The 23823-nt window shown below is 42.1% G+C and overlaps 1 protein-coding gene across 2 annotated transcripts in view; it reads right to left on the bottom strand.

Moving 5' to 3' along the window:
- METTL16 (methyltransferase 16, RNA N6-adenosine) overlaps window positions 1-23823 on the bottom strand; it is a 135429-nt gene that overhangs the window by 51928 nt on the left and 59678 nt on the right. For both annotated transcript variants that reach the window (XM_069761283.1, XM_069761285.1), the window contains exons 4-6: window positions 10770-10910; window positions 5716-5831; window positions 2135-2277 (exon numbers count right to left, since the gene is read on the bottom strand). In XM_069761283.1, the coding sequence (XP_069617384.1) occupies window positions 2135-2277; window positions 5716-5831; window positions 10770-10910 (400 nt within the window). The remainder of the gene's footprint in view (window positions 1-2134; window positions 2278-5715; window positions 5832-10769; window positions 10911-23823) is intronic.

Raw genomic sequence — 23823 nt, 5'->3', positions numbered from 1 at the left:
CAAGTTATTACGTATGTGAGTGAGAAGAAGAACATGAGAGGAAGTGGACAGCGCTAGTTGCAAGTTATTACGTATGTGAGTGAGAAGAAGAACCTGAGAGGAAGTGGACAGCGCTAATTGCAGGTTATTACATATGTGAGTGAGAAGAATAACCTGAGAGGAAGTGGACAGCGCTAGTTGCAGGTTATTACGTATGTGAATGAGAAGAATAACCTGAGAGGAAGTGGACAGCGCTAGTTGCAAGTTATTACTTATGTGAGTGAGAAGAAGAACATGAGAGGAAGTGGACAGCGCTAGTTGCAGGTTATTACATATGTGAGTGAGAAGAATAACCTGAGAGGAAGTGGACAGCGCTAGTTGCAAGTTATTACGTATGTGAGTGAGAAGAAGAACATGAGAGGAAGTGGACAGCGCTAGTTGCAAGTTATTACGTATGTGAGTGAGAAGAAGAACCTGAGAGGAAGTGGACAGCGCTAGTTGCAGGTTATTACATATGTGAGTGAGAAGAAGAACATGAGAGGAAGTGGACAGCGCTAGTTGCAGGTTATTACATATGTGAGTGAGAAGAAGAACATGAGAGGAAGTGGACAGCGCTAGTTGCAGGTTATTACATATGTGAGTGAGAAGAATAACCTGAGAGGAAGTGGACAGCGCTAGTTGCAGGTTATTACGTATGTGAATGAGAAGAATAACCTGAGAGGAAGTGGACAGCGCTAGTTGCAAGTTATTACTTATGTGAGTGAGAAGAAGAACATGAGAGGAAGTGGACAGCGCTAGTTGCAGGTTATTACATATGTGAGTGAGAAGAATAACCTGAGAGGAAGTGGACAGCGCTAGTTGCAAGTTATTACGTATGTGAGTGAGAAGAAGAACATGAGAGGAAGTGGACAGCGCTAGTTGCAAGTTATTACGTATGTGAGTGAGAAGAAGAACCTGAGAGGAAGTGGACAGCGCTAGTTGCAGGTTATTACATATGTGAGTGAGAAGAAGAACATGAGAGGAAGTGGACAGCGCTAGTTGCAGGTTATTACATATGTGAGTGAGAAGAATAACCTGAGAGGAAGTGGACAGCGCTAGTTGCAGGTTATTACGTATGTGAATGAGAAGAATAACCTGAGAGGAAGTGGACAGCGCTAGTTGCAAGTTATTACTTATGTGAGTGAGAAGAAGAACATGAGAGGAAGTGGACAGCGCTAGTTGCAGGTTATTACGTATGTGAATGAGAAGAATAACCTGAGAGGAAGTGGACAGCGCTAGTTGCAAGTTATTACTTATGTGAGTGAGAAGAAGAACATGAGAGGAAGTGGACAGCGCTAGTTGCAGGTTATTACGTATGTGAATGAGAAGAATAACCTGAGAGGAAGTGGACAGCGCTAGTTGCAAGTTATTACTTATGTGAGTGAGAAGAAGAACATGAGAGGAAGTGGACAGCGCTAGTTGCAGGTTATTACATATGTGAGTGAGAAGAAGAACATGAGAGGAAGTGGACAGCGCTAGTTGCAGGTTATTACATATGTGAATGAGAAGAATAACCTGAGAGGAAGTGGACAGCGCTAGTTGCAAGTTATTACGTATGTGAGTGAGAAGAAGAACATGAGAGGAAGTGGACAGCGCTAGTTGCAGGTGATTACATATGTGAGTGAGAAGAAGAACATGAGAGGAAGTGGACAGCGCTAGTTGCAGGTTATTACATATGTGAATGAGAAGAATAACCTGAGAGGAAGTGGACAGCGCTAGTTGCAAGTTATTACGTATGTGAGTGAGAAGAAGAACATGAGAGGAAGTGGACAGCGCTAGTTGCAAGTTATTACGTATGTGAGTGAGAAGAATAACCTGAGAGGAAGTGGACAGCGCTAGTTGCAAGTTATTACGTATGTGAGTGAGAAGAAGAACATGAGAGGAAGTGGACAGCGCTAGTTGCAGGTTATTACATATGTGAGTGAGAAGAAGAACATGAGAGGAAGTGGACAGCGCTAGTTGCAGGTTATTACGTATGTGAGTGAGAAGAATAACCTGAGAGGAAGTGGACAGCGCTAGTTGCAAGTTATTACGTTCCATGTGGCAATCTCAAGCACCCGGACATTATACAAGGACTGACTCGCTATTCTTTTCCGCCAGGACAGAAACGTCTCACCTTAACCTTTTCTTCAGTTGCAGACTGTCATGAATGATTCTTTTCACAAACTCCAACTCTCCCCCTTCGGCCATGATCTCGGTAATGCCCCCGGTATTCACAGAGCTGGGGGGCGGCCGGCGAGGGTTTCTAGAGTTCACTCCCTGTGAGGGCAGAGGATGGTTTCAAGTTTACTAAGGAAAAAACTAATAGTATAGTTAGAAGACATTTATATGGAAGACGCTGTGAAATAAGAATTATATTTCAGAGAATTCTAATCCTCTACACCGATCCAGGACAGTAGATCAGTGGATTTAATAGCAAAGTTTTCACAAAGTGAGAACAAGAAAATTGTCCATCAATCACAGGGCGACCAAAGCAGACGTACGCTGGCGGTCTAACACAACCCCACCGGAGGCTAGGGGCCCTGCAACACGACGAAGGAGAATGGCCACACAATGACAACGGTAAGAAAGCTCGCTCTACAGTGCCTCCTCGTGGGGGACACATTCGCCTAGAAGACTGTGACCAATCCTTTAACAAGTCTTGCAACATGACTAAAGCGGACCATACACATCTGACCGCCATCGGCCGAATGATTGCCTGGTTGACAGCTATCTCTTCCAACTCCCTACATGACTCTCCGCTCAACTTCTAAGCCAGAGCCGCTGCCAGAATCTTGTGGCAGCATCTTCTATCCTTATATCCGCTGATACAAGTTGTCAAGCAGAGGCCTCCAAACACATTTGATGTACGGACATTCATCCATTGTGCATAGGGACTTTATGTACGATAGCCAAAATTAAGGTGCCTCTTAGAGCACCACTCCAGAGTTTTGTTTTTACATTTCAGCGCTGGAGTGGGGCCACTAAATTAAGTCGGCCCTGGCTCTAGTATTATACTCACCAGCCATCGTCTTCAGCTGCTCCCGATGCCGCTCCGGTCTCAAGCTGCCATCTTGTGAACGCAATTTCTGGCTGACTGAAAGCCGCAAGCTCTAAATGGAAGTCTATGAGAGCCTCGCTCTGCCTCTTACAGACTTACATTAAGCTGTGACTTCTGGAGTAATCTGACAGGTCACAAGCTGGAGAAGATGACGGGAGCAGCCTCGATAACAGATGAAGACGGAGGCTGGGAAGTATAGTACTGGAGCAGGGAACGTAGATTAGTGGCACCACTCTAATGCTGCCAAAAAAACAACAGGAAACGCTGGAGTGGTGCTTTAAAAGAAAAGGACACCCATCTGCAGACAGCCGTTGCAAGCGTCTTGCTCCTTGTCACTGCAGAACAAGGTACTGGATGGCTTTGTGAGGGAGTATACTGCTCGAGACCAATGACGGTAGGTGACGCTACAGAGGCAGTTTTCATCCTTCTGGAGGGGAGCTAATTTGCATACATTTTCCCAAGAGAGCAATGCCTGGCCTGTAAGTCTCCCGCTACCAGCAGTCAATCTGAACAATGAGAAACAGTGACCCCTTCTCCTCTGATGAAGGGTTAGAATATTAATGATTAATTGTAAATCTTGCTGGTGTTTGGTTCTTCATGCAATTAAAGAGTTCCATTTTGATTTCCCTTCTAACTGTATTGACATATAAACATGTTCTAACAGGGCACAGGTACATGGGGTTAATTAGAGCAGACATCCCTCTGTTAAAGGGATTGTCCAATACTTGGACAACCCCTTCTCAATCAATCACTATATCACTCTCATGTAAAATAACAACAGCCTATACTCCCCGATTGTGCCGGCGCTGTTCCAGCAATGTCAGTGCCGCCTCCCTCGGGGCTTGTGTGACGTTGTTGTGTCATGTGAGCCCAGCAGCCAATCAGCAGCCACTTCACTCTCACTTCCTTCAGACAGAACGGACTCCTGGAGGAAGAGAGTGCGACTGCTGCTCTCTGACTTCCTATGAATGTCAATTACAACCGAAGGAAGTGAGAGGGAAGCGGCTGCCGATTGGCTCCTGGGCTCACATGACGCAACAACGTCACACAAGCACACATGCCCCGGGAGAGCCGATGCCGGCACAATAGGGGAGTATAGGCTGTGATTATTTTACATCGGGGAAATATAGTGATTGATAAGTAGTTATCCGAGTAGTGTACAAGTGGACAACCCCTTTAATCCGTGCTTATAGTGGTATTTGAGAGCTGAATGAATTTGTAAATAATCTGTGTCTCTTTAATTTTTTTTTTTTTGCAAACTTGTCATGCTTGTCATAAAAAAAAAACCCAATAAAAATACACGGACTGTTAATATTACACAAACCAGTCGTACGATTTTATCAAAAGGACATTATGCCACTTTTCTGGTGCATTTCCTTTGATGAATGTACCATCATGTAAAAATCAATGACAGTTTTAGCCATGAAGACTATTCTAGAGCAGCTCAAAGTAAAAAATAATTTCCTTTAATAAGAGCTGCCTTGGAAACCTCAGGAAGAAGGAGTCAGCGGGGAGCATCCTGCGCAGCACAATTAGAACACTCTGCTGCTTGCATAGGAGATATGGTTTATGCAAAAGATAAAAAAAAATAGGACACATCAGGAAGTCAGAGCATCAATTCTTTCCAAGCTAAAATGGTCAAAAACTTCCATGTATTTGCCTTGTAACCATATACTTCAATAAACCACAACATTACAAGCACCTTTCCAATATTGTGTAGGTCTAACAGGCTAATTAAGGCCTGAAACTTTGGGCAAAGTTATCTGAGCACACAAATCTCCAAGGGTGCCCAAACTTTTTCATTAGCCCATTTCCACTTTTATCATTTTTAAAATTTAAAAAATGACAACATTATATTATATATATATAATAATTTTTGTGCCTAACATACAAAGGAAATGTGTTTTAACTTTAGAGATCATTTCATCTTCAACTTGCTTAACGGTTCACAATAACAAATTATATAAATTAATTAAATTATTATTATTATTATTAAATTATTTAAAAACCCAGCCTCCTCTAACCTTGTGCCAAAAAACTGCAGCCAGGAGAGACATATATGTAGCTCTGTCACATGTTGGGAAATTAAAAGGGGTGGTCCGATACACATTTATAAAGGGCGTTATATATTAGCCCTAACTACCTTTGTAATTTGCTTAATTATAAATGTTGACAGTGTTCTCCCTATACAGCACATCCCTATATTTGTTATTTAATGTTATTTCCTGTGATGTTTCGTTTGAGGGGAGTCTCGAGCAGGACAACACAGGAGGATGGCCCTGCAGTCAATGCCCCACAGCTTCCATCACCCCTCCTGAATTAGGCTATCATCAGGGGGCAGCGTTGTGGCCACTTACCACAGATTTGTCACTGCCATCTCCTGATGACGTCCTCTTTCGGTGGGAGGGGGTGAGAATAGGTAGCCTACCAGGAAAATGTAGAATAAAGCTAATTATTATAATTAAGCAGTTGGGGCTTAAATATAGATATTTATAAAGGGCATTATAGGTAACGGACCACCCCTTTAAGGCACAAACAGGCTGCTATGTATCCTGCTATGATCCAGGCCTGAAACATTAGTGAGACAGACAGGCGCTAACGTGTCACTCTATACTGAGATCACTAGTGATTAATGAACGCGGTGTGACCGTCTGTACCTGAGCTTCCATTTGATTGGCGAAAAAAGGAGGATTGCACATGCAAAAATCATAGATGATGCCAGACTCCTCTTTCAACGCATCCATCAGAAGTGTTTTCTGAGGGACTTTAACAACTAAAGGACAAAAAAAAATGATGTTAAAGTGAGACAATTTAACCACAATTCACTGTAAATAATTGCAAAACATGAAACGCTCACCAATTATTATCGAGAATTTCCTGCATGTTGTAACATTAACATTATCTTTCTATGGATCTAATGGACCCAAACATAAGAAAAACCAAACAAACCAAAAAACAGATAATTAATCCTCCCTAACAGTCTTTATGGAAGGCAGCATGAATCTGGTGCTCATGGTGAATTTTCCAATGGAGGAAAGCCAATGTCTAAATGTGGGGGGTTATATGGGGCCAAACGTTTCAGGCTAAGCTGGTCTGGAAATCTACCTTGGGAAAGTGGTGCCCCATGGAAATGCTACAATGAAAGTATCTGTCACCCCCATTATTTGCCCGATGTTACCCATGTAAAGAGCGGCTTCTTTTCACATGGAAAAGCAAAAAACATACCTATGGAAAATCACCAGCTTGTCGGATTGGACCAGATAAAGAACTTTAAAGGGCTTTTTTTAAATTTAATAAGCGATTTTGCCTTTAATAAGTATAAAGAGCAGAGAGGAGTTTGTCATCTAAACCTTTTATTCTATTGTGAAGCATTTTGCAGATCTCTGAATGCAGGTACCGATGTAAACAATGGAGGTTTTCTATCTGGTTTCTATGGCTACATCCAGGGACACGGGTATATTTCTACTTTAATTAGGAGTCTTTCACTAACAAAATAAAAAGGAAAAAAAAACAAACATTTGTAGCTTTGTACATGTCAAGCCAACGTGCACAACAAGCCGCTTTGGGCCCTCGCACAGCCCACAATGCCATTCTGCCTATGATGCTAGATTTAGACATCTTTATTAACCCCTTCACCCTGTTTTCACCTTCGTGACCAGGCCAAAATTTACAATTCTGACCAGTGTCACTTTATGTGGCTATAAATCTGAAACGCTTCAACGGAACCCACTGATTCTGAAACTGTTTTTCGTGACATATTGTACTTCGTGATAGTGGTAAAATTTCTTCGATATGACTCGCATTTATTCGTGAAAATATTGGATATTTGGTGAAAATTTTGCAATTTTCAAACTTTTAATTTTTATGCCCTGCCAGTTATGTAAAAAAAAAAAGTTAATAAATAAAATTTCTCACATGTCTACTTTGCACGAGCACAATTTTTGAAACATAATTTTATTTTGTTAGGAAGTTATAAGGGTTAAAAGTTGACGTGCAATTTCTCATTTTTTTTTTTTTTTTTAGGGACCACATTCCATTTAAAGTGACTTTGAGGGGCCTATATGACCGAAAATACTAAAAACTGACACCATTCTAAAAATTGCACCCCTTAGGCTGCCGTCACACTGGCAGTATCTGGTCAATAGAAAGTACTTAGTGGGAAGCATATCAGTCAATAACAACATATTACTGATCTAAGTACCAATATATGACTGACTAGGACCATCACGGACAAACTGCATATTCATAAAGAACACAAATCTAAGAAAAACGCAGTCATAAGTCCCATTATAGAAATATAATAATTTGGAACACAGTGTATAAGCCCTGAAAGGCGGGGGCCGCATCATATATCGGCCAAAACTGCTGACAGGTTCCCTTTTAATATGCAGACTGTCTGCTTTAAAGGGAACCTGTGACCCCCAAAATCGATGGTGAGGTAAGCTCACCGTCATCATGGGCTTATCTACAGCATTCTGTAATACTGTAGATAAACTGCCGATGTTAACTGAAAGAGGAGAAAAAGAGATTAGATTATACTCACCCAGGGGTGGTCCCGCTCCAATGTGCGTCGCAGGTCTGGTCCGGGGCCTCCCATCTTCATTCCATGACGTCCTCTTCTGGTCCTCACGCCGCGGCTCCCACGCAGGCGTACTTTGTTTGCCCTGTTGAGGGCAGAGCAAAGTACTGCAGTGCGCAGGCGCCGGAAAGGTCAGAGAGGCCCGGCGCCTGCGCACTGCAGTACTTTGCTCTGCTCTCAACAGGGCAAACAAAGTACGCCTGCGTGGGAGCCGCGGCGTGAAGACCAGAAGAGGACGTCATGGAATGAAGATGGGAGGCCCCGGACCAGACCTGCGACGCCCATTGGAGCGGGACCACCCCTGGGTGAGTATAATCTAATCTCTTTTTCTCCTCTTTCAGTTAACATCGGCAGCTTATCTACAGTATTACAGAATGCTGTAGATAAGCCCATGATGACGGTGAGCTTACCTCACCATCGATTTTGGGGGTCACAGGTTTCCTTTAAAGCAGACAGTCTGCATATTAAAAGGGAACCTGTCAGCAGTTTTGGCCGATATATGATGCGGCCCCCGCCTTTCAGGGCTTATACACTGTGTTCCGAATTATTATGCAAATTGGATTTAAGTGTCACAAAGATTTAATTGCTTTGTTTTTCAAATAAACTCGTGGATGGTATTGTGTTTCGGGGCTCAATGGATCACTGAAATCAATCTTAAACACGTGATAATTAGTTTTTCAGGTGATTCTAATTAAAGGAAAACTACTTAAAAATGATGTTCCACATTATTAAGCAGGTCACAGGTTTCAAACAATATGGGAAATAAAAAGGATCTCTCTGCTGCTGAAAAAAGTTAAATAGTGCAATGCCTTGGTCAAGGGATGAAAACATTAGATATTTCACGAAAACTTAAGAGTGATCATCATACTGTGAAGAGATTTGTGACTGAAACAGAGCACAGACAGAATTCATGCAGATAAAGGCATAATGAGGAAGGTTTCTGCCAGACAAATTCATTGGATTAAGAGACCAGGTGCCAAAATACCTTTACAATGCAGCAAACAGTTATTTGAAGCTGCTTGTGCCTCTGGATTCCCTCGAACCTCAAGGTGTAGGATCCTTCAAAGGCTTGCTGTGGTGCGTATACCTACTATTCGTCCAACCCTAAACAGTGTTCGCATGCAGAAATGGTTGCAGTGGGCCAAGACATACAGTGCCGGCAAAAAAAAATCTTTACAAGACTGCCAAATAGCAAAAGCGGCTACGCTGCACATAGCAACCAATCAGAGGGCAGCTTTCGCTTTACCAAAGAAGTGAAAACTGAGCGTTGATTGGTTGATATTTGCAACAAAGCCAGCTTTAATATTAGACAGTTTTTTATTATCTCCCCCATGGTGCACACTTTTAAAAAGTGAAATTATGATGTGGATTTTATATGTAAAGTTTTTTTTTTGCTGCGCAAATGTAAAGATTTTTTTTGCCGGCACTGTACATGAAGACTAATTTTCAAACAGTCTTGTTTACTGATGAGTGTCTAGCAACCCTGGATGGTCCAGATGCAAGGAGTATTGGATGGTTGGTGGATGGCCACCATGTCCCAACAAGGCTGCGACGTCAGCAAGGAGGTGGAGGGGTCATGTTTTGGGCTGGAATCATGGGGAAACAGCTGGTAGGGTGCTTTAAGGTTCCTGAAGGTGTGAAAATGACCTCTGCAAAGTAAATATAGTTTCTGGCTGACAACTTTCTTCCATGGTCTAAAAAGCAGAAACGTGCCTTCAGGAGCAAAATCATCTTCGTGCATGACAATGCACCATCTCATGCTGCAAAGAATACCTCTGAGTCATTGGCTGCTATGGGCATACAAGGAGATAAACTCATGGTGTGGTCAGTGGCCACCATCTTCCCCTGACCTCAATCCTATAGAGAACCTTTGGAGTATCATCAAGCAAAAGATCTATGAGGTTGGGAGGCAGTTCACATCAAAACAGCAGCTCTGGGAGGCGATTCTGACTTCATGCAAAGACGTACAAGCAGAAACTCTCCAAAAACTCACAAGTTCAATGGATGCAAGAATAGTGAAGGTGATATCAAAGAAGGGGTCCTAGGTTAACATGTAACTTGGCCTGTTAGGATGTTTTGGAGTTAAATAGCTTTTTTGTTCAGTGAATGTGACCTCCTAATGCTGCAAATTCCACAAATGAGCATTTTCAGCTCTTTAAAACATATCAAATGTTTAGAAATTCTACTGTGCCTAATAATTTGGAACAGTGCATTTTGAGTTATTATTCATTTTGGAGATTATACTGTTATCATTGGGAGGTTTCTTCAATAAGATTAGATGTATACTCTAACGGGTGATGACTTTTATTAGACTGACTGTCATTTGCACCGACCATTTAGGAAAATCCGAGAAAAATATAATGTGCATAATAATTTGAAACACAGTGTATACAGCATTCTATAATGCTGTAGGCAAGCCCCCGATCCAACTTGCAAGTGAAGAAAAATAAGTTATATTATACTCACCAAGGGGAAGATCCGGTCCGATGGGTGTTGCAGGTCCGGGTACCTCCCATCTTCTTGCGATGCTGCCTTCCTGTTGCTTCATCGCTCCCCGGCATCACGCTCCTGTGCAGGTGTTCTTATCTGCCCTGTTGAGCAAAGTACTGCAGGTGCTGGGCCTCTCTGACCTTTCCCGGCACCTGCGCACCGCAGTACTTTGCTCTGCCCTCAACAAATCAACAAGACAGAGAAGTACGCCTGCACAGGAGCGCGATGTTGGGGAGCAATGAAGAGGCAGTGGCCGCATCTTATAGCAGCCATAACTGCTGACAGGTTCCGTTTAAGCCCAGATTGATTATATCACTATCTTGAATTTGTTTTGGTAAACAGCTAAAATGCCAAAACTTGTATCACTATCTAAATATTTCTGGACCCATCTGTAGGTCTCTATAGAAATGGAGTTAGACAAAAGATAAATGCAAAAAGTTACGTATACATCTGGGAGGACCAGTACAAGTCAGACACAGAAATGTAACCTTTAAAAATTATAATAAAATAATGACATGTCCGTCACTTTGTATGAACAGCATTTGCGGTGGCCATAGGGTCAATACACAACTACTGTATGTCAAGTAATAAAATACTGTACTCTATCACTCACGTTAGATCTTCATCGTCTTGAATACATACCTTTAATGAGCTCTGCCAAATGATTCTGCTCAACATTTTTCTTGGCGTAATTATAACAGATGTCATCCACTTCAGTTGCAAGGAAATACCAGCCATTCAGCGTGGTCCCCAGTAATGGATATATGCAGGATGCACCGGTACCTGGGCGCAAAGAAACAGTAGAATATTTCATGTGCTACTTGGGTTCTTTTACTCAATGAAACAAAAAATGTAATAAAAACAAACAAAAAAAAACAAAACATTTTCAATGTCTAATGACAAAAGAATAAGGACTAACTCCACAAATGTAAAAAAACAAAACAAAAACAACCACCCAAAATCATAGCGCTATTTTCTCATCATCTTGATGCACACATGATGATTAATGTATTGTTTCTTTTGAATATAACCTACAGAATCTTGAAAAGAATATATTCAGCAAATTTGTTAATAACATGTATACTTTTATAACATTCTCCTGCAGGGGTAACCAAAACCTCAATTAGAAAATACCATCTAAACTGGAAGTTTTCATTCACCTACGGACCCATAGATGTCTGGTTTTTTAGAACACATGCAGACAAAGGAGAACGTGGTCCCCTGATTTCCACGGTATGAACGGCCGCTCTCCCAAGAAGGAAACAGCATGGGGAAGACCTGCTCAATACGGTACATTTATCTGACTCCACAATGCCAGAGCTACAGACAAGCCAAGCTCCTTTAACTATATCTTAATCAACAGATTTAGTAATTTAATACCTGATTATTAGTAATTTCATTAGCTTTTTCCCCAAAAAGGAAAAAAAAAAAACAATAATATTACATTCAGGTTTTGTATTCAATCTTAGAAAATGAAACTATGTTCCCACACTTAATGAGCTAAATCAATAGACAGCAGGGAGTGTGGGCTGAAAATCCTAATAACCAAATATATGGGAAGCAAAAAGCAGCCGCAGATTTGTCCTTGAAAGGCCCGGGAAAATATCTCATTAGTTAATACCGCTCTGGATGATTGGGGCGGCTCCTTTAGAAACATGAAGTAATGTCCAATATTTCAATTTCTAATTTATAGGAAAAGCATAACAACACAAAGCTTAACATCACCTACGGTGCAGCTCCATAGCTTCAGGAACACAACACAAAAAGTAAGAATTTCCCTGCTAAATCAGTTACGATGATTTATTTTTATTTATATTGAGCTGCACAATCTATTTAAAGGGAACGTGTCATAAGAAAATGATGCATTGTGAAAATCAAGTTTTTATGTTAACCTCTTAAGCCCCAAGCGTGGTTTGCACGTTAATGACCGGGCCAATTTTTACAATTCTGACCACTGTCCCTTTATCAGGTTATAACTCTGGAACGCTTCAACGGATCTTGGCGGTTCTGAAACAGTTTTCTTGTGACATATTTTACTTCATGATAGTGGTAAAATTTCTTCGATATAGCGTGCGTTTATTTGTGAAAAAAACGGAAATTTGGCAAAAATTTTGAAAATTTAGCAATTTTACAAATTTGAGTTTTTATGCCCTTAAATCACAGAGATATGTCACACAAAATACTTAATAAGTAACATTTTCCACATGTCTACTTTACATCAGCACAATTTTGGAACCAAATTTTTTTTGTTAGGGAGTTAAAAGGGTTAAAAGTTGACCAGCAATTTCTCATTTTTACAACACCAATATTATTTAGGGACTACATCACGATTTAAGTCACTGTGAGGGGTCTATATGATAGAAAATACCCAAATGTGATACCATTCTAAAAACTGCACCCCTGAAGGTGCTCAAAACCATATTCAAGAAGTTTATTAACCCTTCTGGTGCTTCGCAGGAATTTTTGGAATGTTTAAATAAAAATGAACATTTAACTTTTTTTCACAAAAAATTTACTTCAGCTCCAATTTGTTTTATTTTACCAAGGATAACAGGAGAAAATGGACCCCAAAAGTTGTACAATTTGTTCTGAGTATGCTGATACCCATATGCGGGGGTAAATCACTGTTTGGGTGCATGGCAGAGCTCGGGAAAGGGAAGGAGCGCCGTTTGACTTTTCAATGCAAAATTGACTGGAATTGAGATGGGACGCCATGTTACGTTTGGAGAGCCCCTGATGTGCCTAAACATTGAAACCCCCCACGTGACACCATTTTGGAAAGTAGGCCCCCTAAGGAACTTATCTAGATGTGTTTTGACAGCTTTGACCCATCAAGTGCTTCACAGAAGTTTATAATGCAGAGCCGTCAAAATAAAAAAATCATATTTTTTCACAAATATGATCTTTTCGCCCAATTTTTTTATTTTCCCAAGGGTTAGAGAAGAAATTGGACCCCAATAGTTGTTGTGCCATTTGTTCTGAGTACGCCGATACCCCATATGTGAGGGTAAACCACTGTTTGGGCGCATGGCAGAGCTCGGGAGGGAAGGAGCGCCATTTGACTTTTCAATGCAAAATTGACTGGAATTGAGATGGGACGCCATGTTGCGTTTGGAGAGCCCCTGATGTGCCTAAACATTGAAACCCCCCACAATTGACACCATTTTGGAAAATAGACCCCCTAAGGAACTTATCTAGATGTGTTTTGACAGCGTTGAACCCCCAAGTGTTTCACCACAGTTTATAACGCAGAGCCGTGAAAATAAAAATTATTTCTTTTTCCCACAAAAATTATTTTTTAGCCCCCAGTTTTGTATTTTTCCTAGGGTAACAGCAGAAATTGGACCCCAAAAATTGTTGTCCAATTTGTCCTGAGTATGCGGATACCCCATACGTGGGGGGGAACCACCGTTTGAGCGCATGGCAGAGCTCGGAAGGGAAGGAGCATCATTTGGAATGCAGACTTAGATGGATTGGTCTGCAGGCGTCACATTGCGTTTGCAGAGCCCCATATGTATCTAAACAGTAGAAATCCCCCACAAGTGACCCCATATTGGAAACTAGACCCCCCCAAGGAACTTATGTAGATGGGTTGTGAGAACTTTCAACACCCAAGTGTTTCACTACAGTTTATAACGCAGAGTCGTGAAAATAAAAAAAAAATTTTTCCCACAAAAATGTTTTTTAGCCCCCCAAATGTTTATTTTCCCAAGGGTAACAAGAGAAATTGGACCCCAATAGTTGTTGTCCAATCTGTCCTGAGTATGCTGATACCCCATATGTTGGGGTAAACCCCTGTTTTGGCGCAGGGGAGAGCTCAGAAGGGAAGGAGCACTGTTTTACTTGTTCAACGCAGAATTGGCTGGAATTGAGATTGGACGTCATGTCGCGTTTGGAGAGCCCTGATGTGCCTAAACAGTGGAAACCCCCAATTCTAACTGAAACCGTATCCCAAACACACCCCTAACGCTAATCCCAACCATAACCCTAACCACACCCCTAACCCTGACACACCCATAACCCTAATCCCAACCGTAAATGTAATCCAAACCCTAACTTTAGCCCCAACTCTAACTGTAGCCCTTGCCCTAATTTTAGCCCCAGCCCTAACTTTAGCCCCAACCCTAACTGTAGCCCTAGCCCCAACCCCAACCCTATCCCTAGCCCTAACCCCAACCCTATCCCCAGCCCTAATGGGAAAATGAAAATAAATACATTTTTTTAATTTTTTTATGTTTCCCTAACTAAGGGGTGATGTAGGGGGGTTTGCTTTACTTTTATAGTGGGTTTTTTAGCGGATTTTTATGATTGGCAGCCCTCACACACTAAAAGACGCTTTTTATTGCAAAAAATATTTTTTGCGTTACCACATTTTGAGAGCTATAATTTTTCCATATTTTGGTCCACATAGTCATGTGAGGTCTTGTTTTTTGCGGGACAAGTTGACGTTTTTATTGGTACCATTTTTGGGCATGTGACTTTTTTTATCGCTTTTTATTCTGATTTTTATACCGTTCCACGTTTGGTAAAATGGATAAAGCAGTTTTATTCTTTGGGTCAATACGATAACAGCGATACCTCATTTAGATTTTTTTTTATGTTTTGGTGCTTTTATACGATAAAAACTATTTTACAGAAAAAATAATTATTTTTGCATCGCTTTATTCTGAGGAGTATAACTTTTTTTTTTTTTTTTTGCTGATGATGCTGTATGGTGGCTTGTTTATTGCGGGACAAGATGACGTTTTCAGCGGTACCATGGCTATTTATATCCGTCTTTTTGATCGCGTGTTATTCCACTTTTTGTCCGGCAGTATGACAATAAAGCGTTGTTTTTTGGCTCGTTTGCACAACAATTTTTGGTGTCCATTTTCTCCTGAGTACGCAGGCACCCCATATGGGGGGAGAAACTACTGTTTGGGCACATGGCAGGGCACGGAAGGCAAAAATGCATTCGAGAGCGGACACCATATCGCATTTGGAGAGTCCCTGAAGTGCCTAAACAGTGAAAACCCCCACGTGACCCCATTTTGGAAACTAGACCACTCAAGTAATTCATCTAGGGGTGTACTGAGCATTTTTAACTTACAGGTGATTCACAAAACTTTATAATATTTCAGATGTGAGAACAAAAATATATATATTTTTTCACTAAAATACTGTTTTAACACCACATTTATAACAAAAATATATATATTTTTTCACTAAAATACTGTTTTAACACCACATTTATAATTTACTAACTAGGGGTAAAGGGAGAAATTGGACCCCACAATTTGTTATGCAATTTCTCCCAAATATGGCTGTACCCCACATGTGGTTGTACACTACTGTTTGAGCACAAGACAGGGATCGGTTGGAAAGGAGAGCTATGCTTGGCTTTTAGCACTCAGATTTCAAATGTTTAATAAATTGTGGGCTCCATTAGCTGAGCCCCTGAGGTACCAGAACAGCAGAAACCCACCCAGGTGACCCCCTATTAGAAACCTTACAACCTAAGGAAATTATCTAAGGGTGCAGTGACTATTTTATACCCATAGGTGCCTCACAGAATTTTATAACATTGAGGCAATAAAATATGACATTTTTGCATTCGTTGCAAATTTGTCAGGTACACAAGAGTTAATATCTGAAACTGGACTCCATAATTTATCACGAAACTTCTCTCGAACACGGTGATGACCCATGTGTCGTCAGAAATTACTGTTTGGCCAGGGCTGAGAAGGAAGGAGATCTATTTGGCTTTTGCAGTACAGATTTTGGTAGAATAGTTTACGGGCGAAACCCTAAGACCCTAAAGGGCCAGAACATCAGAAAACCACCAAAAGTGACCCCCATTGAAGAATAGAATTAATTTTTCTATGGCTGCAGTGACTTTTTTGTGACATCCACACAAGGCCTTTTTTCTGCAGAATTGCAAATATGCCAGTTTGGTGCCCATACATTGTGCCCACATATATTGCAGCGCTCCATTGTGCCCAGTTTGTGCTTCTAGTGATAAGCACACTGTAAGTGCTCTGTCCCCACTACAATAATGCTATTCGTGTGGCTGCCTACTGTGCTTTGGGCACAGTGGGGCTCAGGAGGGGGCATTTGGATTTGGGAGAGCAGAATTCACTTGATTTTATTTAAGGGAGCCGGAGTCCACAGTCTTTGATCTGCCAGTAATGTGGGAACCCCCTATAGTTCCAGTGACAGGTGATGGACCTGAGTGGGGGCTGGAGAAATTAGGGTTTTTATTGGTAACATCTTGAGGTAAGTAATATTTTTTGATAGCTTCCAGACTAAGGCTGGAGCACATTCTCCTGTTCATGTTCAACACTTAGCACTTACGGTATGTCTGGGTTTCTGAGTAAATTCCACAAAAATGTGATTCAGACAAAACCCCAACAGAGCCACCATGAGGCAGATGGAGGCACGTTGACTCTGTTTAGTGTCTGCTCCGGAGGTATCCATCTTATTAGGCATGCTCAGATCTGTGGTCACTCACACTTGTGCGCTAAAATGACTCCTAAAATGATGGGACACCGCTGGAACAGAGACCAGTCCACAGTGACGCCGTCTGCCTCATAAGTGAGTGGTTCCTTCCGGGGTTTTGTCTGAATCGCAATTTTGGGGAATTTACACAGAAAACAAAACAAAAGCGCTCAGAAGAGAGCGCAGGATAACTGTCAGCGGAGCCTGATTCCACTTTTGGGAGGTAGAATGAACAAATAGCATTACAAGAATAGTTCTTATTTTCATTTTTGCGCAGTTCATTGTGCGGTATATGTGATAAGATGGATATATTCTTTGGGTCAGTGTGACTACAGCAATACAATATACAATACAATATAGATTTATGTCATCTTTTTATCACACAGCAAAAATTCTTGTTCATAAAAAGTAGTTTTTTTCATCGCCATATTCTGAGAGCTGTAGCTTTTTTATTATTTGGCAAACAGAGCTGTCAGCCAGGGGGCTTATTTTTTGTGGTACCATTTTGGGGTACATAACATTTATTGTAGAATAGTTTGTGGACATTATACACAGAGCCCCTAAGTGCTAGAAGAGCAGAATCCCTCCTCAAGTGACCCCATTTTGGAAATTACACCCGACTGGGAATTTATTTACTGGTGTATTGACTATTTTGATTCCATGGGTGTTTTCCAGAAACAAGAAGCAGAGGATGTTGTTAAGTGAAAATTGTGGATCTGCCAGTGTAAGGCCCGTACGTTATAGTACCCAGTACTCATTGTAGTGGTGTAGTGCTAAGCCAAACCTCCAACTCCACAGCACTGGTCACTACTGAGCATGTTGATAAAGTGCAGCACAGATTCATCACACCTAAAAGCTTAAATCCTTAGGTCTGGAAAAGAACAGGCATTTTTAAGACATGTCATAACTTTCCCAAATTCTAATGAAAAAATTTACAGCATATCTCGTACTGAACTACTGTGCCACTATATACCGACTCCAACTCAGACTCCACCAAAATGGACACCAACTCCACAGCCCTACATTGTAGTACCCAATCAATGTAGTGCCCAGCTCGTGCTTCTGGAGACATTTACCCATAAACTAAGGGGGTTCTCATCGCTACAGAAATGCCAAACATGTGGACGCTCAATGCATTATACCTGTCAGTGCTGCACTGTCAGATCACCTGTTAGACCATGTTCCTGGCATGGTCTAAAATGCGTGCCGTAGCTGGCTGACTCGGAGGTCATCATGACGACCTTGGGTTGCCATGTAAAAGATCAGGACATAACGATTATGTTGTGGGGGCGCCAATCAGATGAAACAGAGAGCCCCCTCCCTTTCCCGGCCTCCCAAATGCTGCGATCGATATCGATCGTGGCATTTAGAGAGTTACCAGCCTGGGGTGGTGCGTGTACCGCTCCTAGCAGTGACAGCCATGTCGCGGCTGTCACATAAGCTGAGTTCCCAGAGGCAATAGTGAGGGTAGACCTCCTGTGTCGCATGTGATCGCCATGACGTAGCCATACTTCAAAGGCCGGAACCCCTTCCGAACCATAATGTATAGGTATTTCAAAGGTCATGAAAGGGTTATAAAAAAAAACACAAAACATGAAACACCTTCCTTTTAGTTAATTTCTAAGATTATGGGCCAAGCCCTCTGAATTCAGGATCAGCTCCTCACCTCACAAATGCTGTAATGATGTAATAGGCTGCCTATCACACCTGACAATTGGGCAAAACGATTGCTCGTTGGGTGAAACTATGTTTTGCGCTACACAAAAAAAAGTTCTTGGCAGTGCATTGTTCTGTATAACCAGGGCATGTGCTGCCGAGAACAATTGTACCTTATGTGCCCTGCACGATCTGTTACAGATCATTCAGTGCTTATTTGAAGCGTGCCCTGCCTGCGTAAACAGGCTGTTAAACAAAAGCCGATCAGCAAGCAAGCAGCTGGTCAGCCGGTCGTTTAGTGCCGCACCTCGTTTAACGTAACCCGACTTTTAGCGTGGGGTACTAAAGTGGAATTTGCCAGAAAAAATAAAACATCATCAGTTCCACTCCTGAAGAAACCACTAGGATAAAGAGGGAATCAATTTGCGAGTAACAATACGTACCGTTCATACTCGAGTATAAGCAGAGATTTTCAGCCCATTTTTTTTAGGCTAAAATTGCCCCTCTCGGCTTATACTCAAGTCATTGTCTCAGGGGTCGGCGGGGGAGGGGGAGCGGCAGCTGTCACATCATACTCACCTCTTCCCGGTGCGGTCTCTGCACTTCCCTGCTTCTCCGATGGTCTCCGACGCCCGCAGCTCTTGCTGTGTTCAGCGGTCACATGGTACCACTCATTAAAGTAATGAATATGGACGCGACTCCACTCCCATAGGCGTGGAGCACATATTCATTACTTTAATAAGCGGTACCATGTGACTGCTGAACACAGGAAGAGCTGCAGGCACCAGAGACCATCTGAGAAGCAGAGACCGTGCCAGGAGGGGGTAAGTATGACAGGGGAGGGTGAGCCATGCGATATTCACCTGTCCCCATTCCACCGCCGGGCTGTCTTCCATGACCTCTGGCTGTGATGTTCAGGTCAGAGGGCGTGATGACGAGGTTAGTGCGCGCCCTCTGCCTGAACAGTCACTGCAGAGACCCGGAAGACACAGCGGCGCGTGGCGGTGCAACGGGGAGAGGTGAATATCGCAAGTGCCAGGGGTCTGAGCCAATGGCGACTCCCACACCTGGCCGCCATAGCGCACCGGTGTCCCCGCCTGCTCAGGACACCGCCACCAGACCCCTAGCGACGTGAGGCAAGTATGTCATTTTTTTTTTCTAATTGCAGCAGCAGCATATGGGGCATATTATTCTATGGAGCATCTTATGGGGCCATTAACCTTTATGGAGCAGCATATAGGGCATATTATTCTATGGAGCATCTTATGGGGCCATTAACCTTTGTGGAGCAGCATATAGGGCATATTATTCTATGGAGCATCTTATGGGGCCATTAACCTTTATGGAGCAGCATATAGGGAATATTATTCTTTGGAGCATCTTATGGGGCCATCAACTTTTATGGAGCATTATATGGGGCATAATATTCCATTCAGCATCTTAAGAGGCCACCATTAACCTTTTATGCAGCATTATATGGGGCGCATTTTAATATGGAGAATCTTATGGGGCCCATCATGAACTGTATGGAGCATTATATGGGGCTCCTGATTCAATATTGATATTCAAAAACATTTAACCTACTGATGTCTCAATTAATTTTACTGTTATTGGTATCTATTTTTATTTTTGAAATTTACCAGTAGCGGCTGCATTTCCTAGGCTTATACTCGAGTCATTAAGTTTTCCCAGTTTTTGTGGCAAAATTAGGGGTCTCGGCTTATACTCGAGTATATAAGGTATATATATTTCTTACACAATTTCAATGCATTAGCCGAATTATTGTTTTGTTTTTTTTTTAATATTGGGTCGGTTTCCAACACTCAGTAAACGTACAAAACAATGTCTAGACCAGCTACACATCTCTGAACCTGAAGTCAACATCCTCTTATATTCATATGACACTGTTGAGTTCAGGTCAAGAGACCCGCCACTGATCCAAACATTGCAGCAATCTGATTTTTTTTCTGGGTTCAGTGAATGTCCCTCTAGTTTTCTAGCTAGTACATATCCATTATGACAGTTAACTAAATAATAATAAGTAAAATATAGGAAAATCAGAAGATGGTAGAAAGTGACATATTAGAGTATATGAGATGTCTAACCATCTGTAAAAATCCCAGAAAAAGAATTTATATATGATAAAATATTCAGATCATAGTAGTTCTTGTGCAAAGAGTAAATGCATGTGTACTGTTGCCGGGTACAATCAATTATTAGCCTGCTCAAGGCATGCATATAAAATAAAATCAATTTATCAACCCACTTGTATTCAAGAGGTTTCTAATTGAACAATTTGAGGTGTAATTACACATGGGATTGACAGACTGATGGATCCAGCAGCCCATACATTGCACAGAACGGATTGTTTCTATAGATTAATCCTCCACGGAGCGGTGTCTGCGGCTCAGGATATCCCTGCTTGGCTAGTCACCTGCTGAATCACTAATCACAGCAGCTGAATTAAAAGTTAATCTCCATCGCTCGAGCACTTACCGCATTTGCAGAACCTATAACAATAGGCAAATGATTGCAATAGGCAGAAAGCATGCTCTTAATACAAATATCCTGGATTTAGCGACATGAACTAAAAAAAAACATGGGGACTTTAACAATAGTGCTAAATGCAACATGCATATATAAATCAGCAAAAATGGGGGAAACTATATTAACACCTTCACCCCCCAAGCTTGCTTTCACCTTCATGACCAGGCCAAATTCTACAGTTCTGACCACTGTCACTTTATGAGGTAATAACTCTGGAACGTTTCAAAGGATCCCACTGATTCGGAGATTACTTTTTCGTGACATATGATAGTCATAAAACTTCTTCGATATGACTTGTGTTTTTTGTGTGAAAAAGTAATGAAAATTTGGTGACAATTTTGCAATTTTCAAACTTAATTTTTATGCCCTTAAACCAGAGAGTTATGTCACACAAAATGAATAAATAACATTTCCCAAACGTCTACTTTACATCAGCACAATTTTTTAAACAATTTTATTTGTTAAAGGGAACCTGTCACCCCCAAAATCGAAGGTGAGCTAAGCCCACCGGCATCAGGGGCTTATCTACAGCATTCTGTAAGGCCTCTTTCACACGTCAGTGTCTCCAGTACGTGTACTGACAGTTTTCTCACGTACCGGAGACACTGACACACGTAGACCCATTCAAATGAATGGGTCTATGCACATGTCTCCGTGTTTTCACGGACAGTGTGTCCGTGTGCAAAACACGGAGACATGTCCGCTTTTCTCCAGCAGCACGTACCGCAATACATCCCACACACATGCATAAGGAGAACAGTGTGCACTCTCCTCCGTGTGCACTTACCACCCGCAGGAGAGACAGCGCTACAGTAAGCGCTGTCCCCACTGCGTGTGGTGCTGAAGCCGGCATTCATCTCTTGTCCCCTGCAGGAGAGAAGAGATGAAAAATCAAGTTTTTTTTGTTTGTTTGTGTTAAAAATAAAGTTAAAGGGTCACCTCCCACCCCCTGTGCGCCCGCCCGCTTGCCGGGAAATACTCACCCAGCTCCTGCGATGTATGCTCTCAGCGCCGGCAGCCTGTCCTGTGTGAGCGGTCACGTGGTACCGCTCATTACAGTGATGAATATGCGCATAGTCATCACTGTAACGAGCGGTACCACGTGACCGCTCACACAGGACAGGCTGCTGGCGCTGAGAGCATACATCGCAGGAGCTGGGTGAGTATTTCTCGGCAAGCGGGCAGGTGCACAGGGGATGGGAGGCGGGAGGTGACCCCAAACTTTATTTTTAACACAAACAAAAAAAAAAAAAACCTTGATTTTTCATTCCTTCTCTCCAGCGAACGCTGCTGGGGAGAAGGAATGAATGCCGGCTTCAGCACCAAAAGCAGGGGACAGCGCTTAACTGTAGCGCTGTCTCCTGCACGGTCTGTGTGGTCCTCAGTCGGCACACGGGCGGCACCTGGCTGCCGCACGTGTGCCACACTGATGTGCTACGTGAGCACACGGACACGGATAACTCCGATACCAGAATTATCTGGACATTTGAAACCGGCCTAATGCTGTAGATAACCCCCTGATGTATCCTGAAAGATGAGAAAAAGAGGTTAGATTATACTCACCTGGGTGGGCGGTCTGGTCCGATAGGCATCGCGGTCCGGTCCGAGGCCTCCTATCTTCTTACGATGATGTCCTCTTCTTGTATTCACGCTGCGGCTCCAGCGCAGGCGTACTTTGTCTGCACTGTTGAGGGCAAAGCAAAGTACTGCAGTGCGCAGACGCCAGGAAAGGTCAGAGAGGCCAAGCGCCTGCGCACTGCAGTACTTTGCTCTGCCCTCAACAGGACAGACAAAGTACGCCTGTGCAGGAGCCGCAGCGTGAAGACCAGAAGAGGACGTCATCCTATGAAGATGGGAGGCGGACCGCGACACCCATCGTACCAGGTCCGCCCCTGGGTGAGTATAATCTAAGCTCTTTTTCTCATCTTTCAGGATACATCGGGGGCTTATCTACAGCATAACATAATGCTGTAGATAAGCCACTGATGCTGCTGGGCTTAGCTCAACTTATATTTTGGGGGTGATAGGTTCCCTTTAAGTTATAAGGGTTAAAAATTAACCAGCAATTTTTCATTTTTTGTTTTCAACAAAATTTACAAAACCATTTTTCTTTTAGGGACCACCTCACATCTGAAGTGGTTTATATGACAGAAAATACACTAAAGTAACACCATTATAAAAACTGCACCCCTCAAGGAGCTCAAAACCACATTCAAGAAGCTTATTCACCCTCCATGTGCTTCACATGAATTTTTAGAATGTGGAAGGAAAAAAAATGAACATTTAACTTTTTGTCACAAAAACTTTACTTAAGACACCATTATTTTTTATTTTCACAAGGGTAACAGGAAAAAATGGACCCAAAAATGTGTTGCTCAATTTCTCCCGAGTACGCAGATACCCCATATGAGGTCGAAAGCTACTTTTAAGGCACAGTGCAAAGTTCAGAAGGGAAGAAGCATCATATTGGAGTTCAGTGGGTGCATGTCACATTGGCAGATCACCAGATCTATTTTGAGAGCTATAATGTTTCCATATTTCTGCCGACAGAGTCATGCGACAGCTTGTTTTTTGCAGGACCATTTTCGGGCACATGACATCTTTTGACCGCTTTTTATTCCGATATTTGGCAGGCAGAATTGAGGAATTGCTTTTTGTATGTCGATCTGCGTCTGGTAAAATTGATAGGGCAGCTTTATTCTTCGGGTCAGTACGATTACAGCGATACCACATTTATATAGGTTTTTTTGTGTGTTGGCGATTTTAAACAACAAAAATTTTATAGAAAAAAATTATTATTTTTGAATCGCTTTATTCTGAGAGCTATAACTTTTTTTATTTAACCCGGATGGAGCTGCTGTATGGTGGCTTATTTTTAGCGGGACTAGATGAACTCTCACAGTCTATAATATAAATGCTTAGGGTAGCTTGAAACTCAACTCACAGAAAAATCCCCAAAAGGCAATTTCCAAGATAACCATAAAATATAACTTTTATTTAATATATTAAAAACATA

This window comes from Ranitomeya imitator, chromosome 3 (assembly GCF_032444005.1).
Source record: "Ranitomeya imitator isolate aRanImi1 chromosome 3, aRanImi1.pri, whole genome shotgun sequence".
Classification (NCBI taxonomy): domain Eukaryota; kingdom Metazoa; phylum Chordata; class Amphibia; order Anura; family Dendrobatidae; genus Ranitomeya; species Ranitomeya imitator.
Note: the sequence above shows the minus strand (reverse complement) of the source record. Positions and strands in the feature narration are given on the sequence as shown.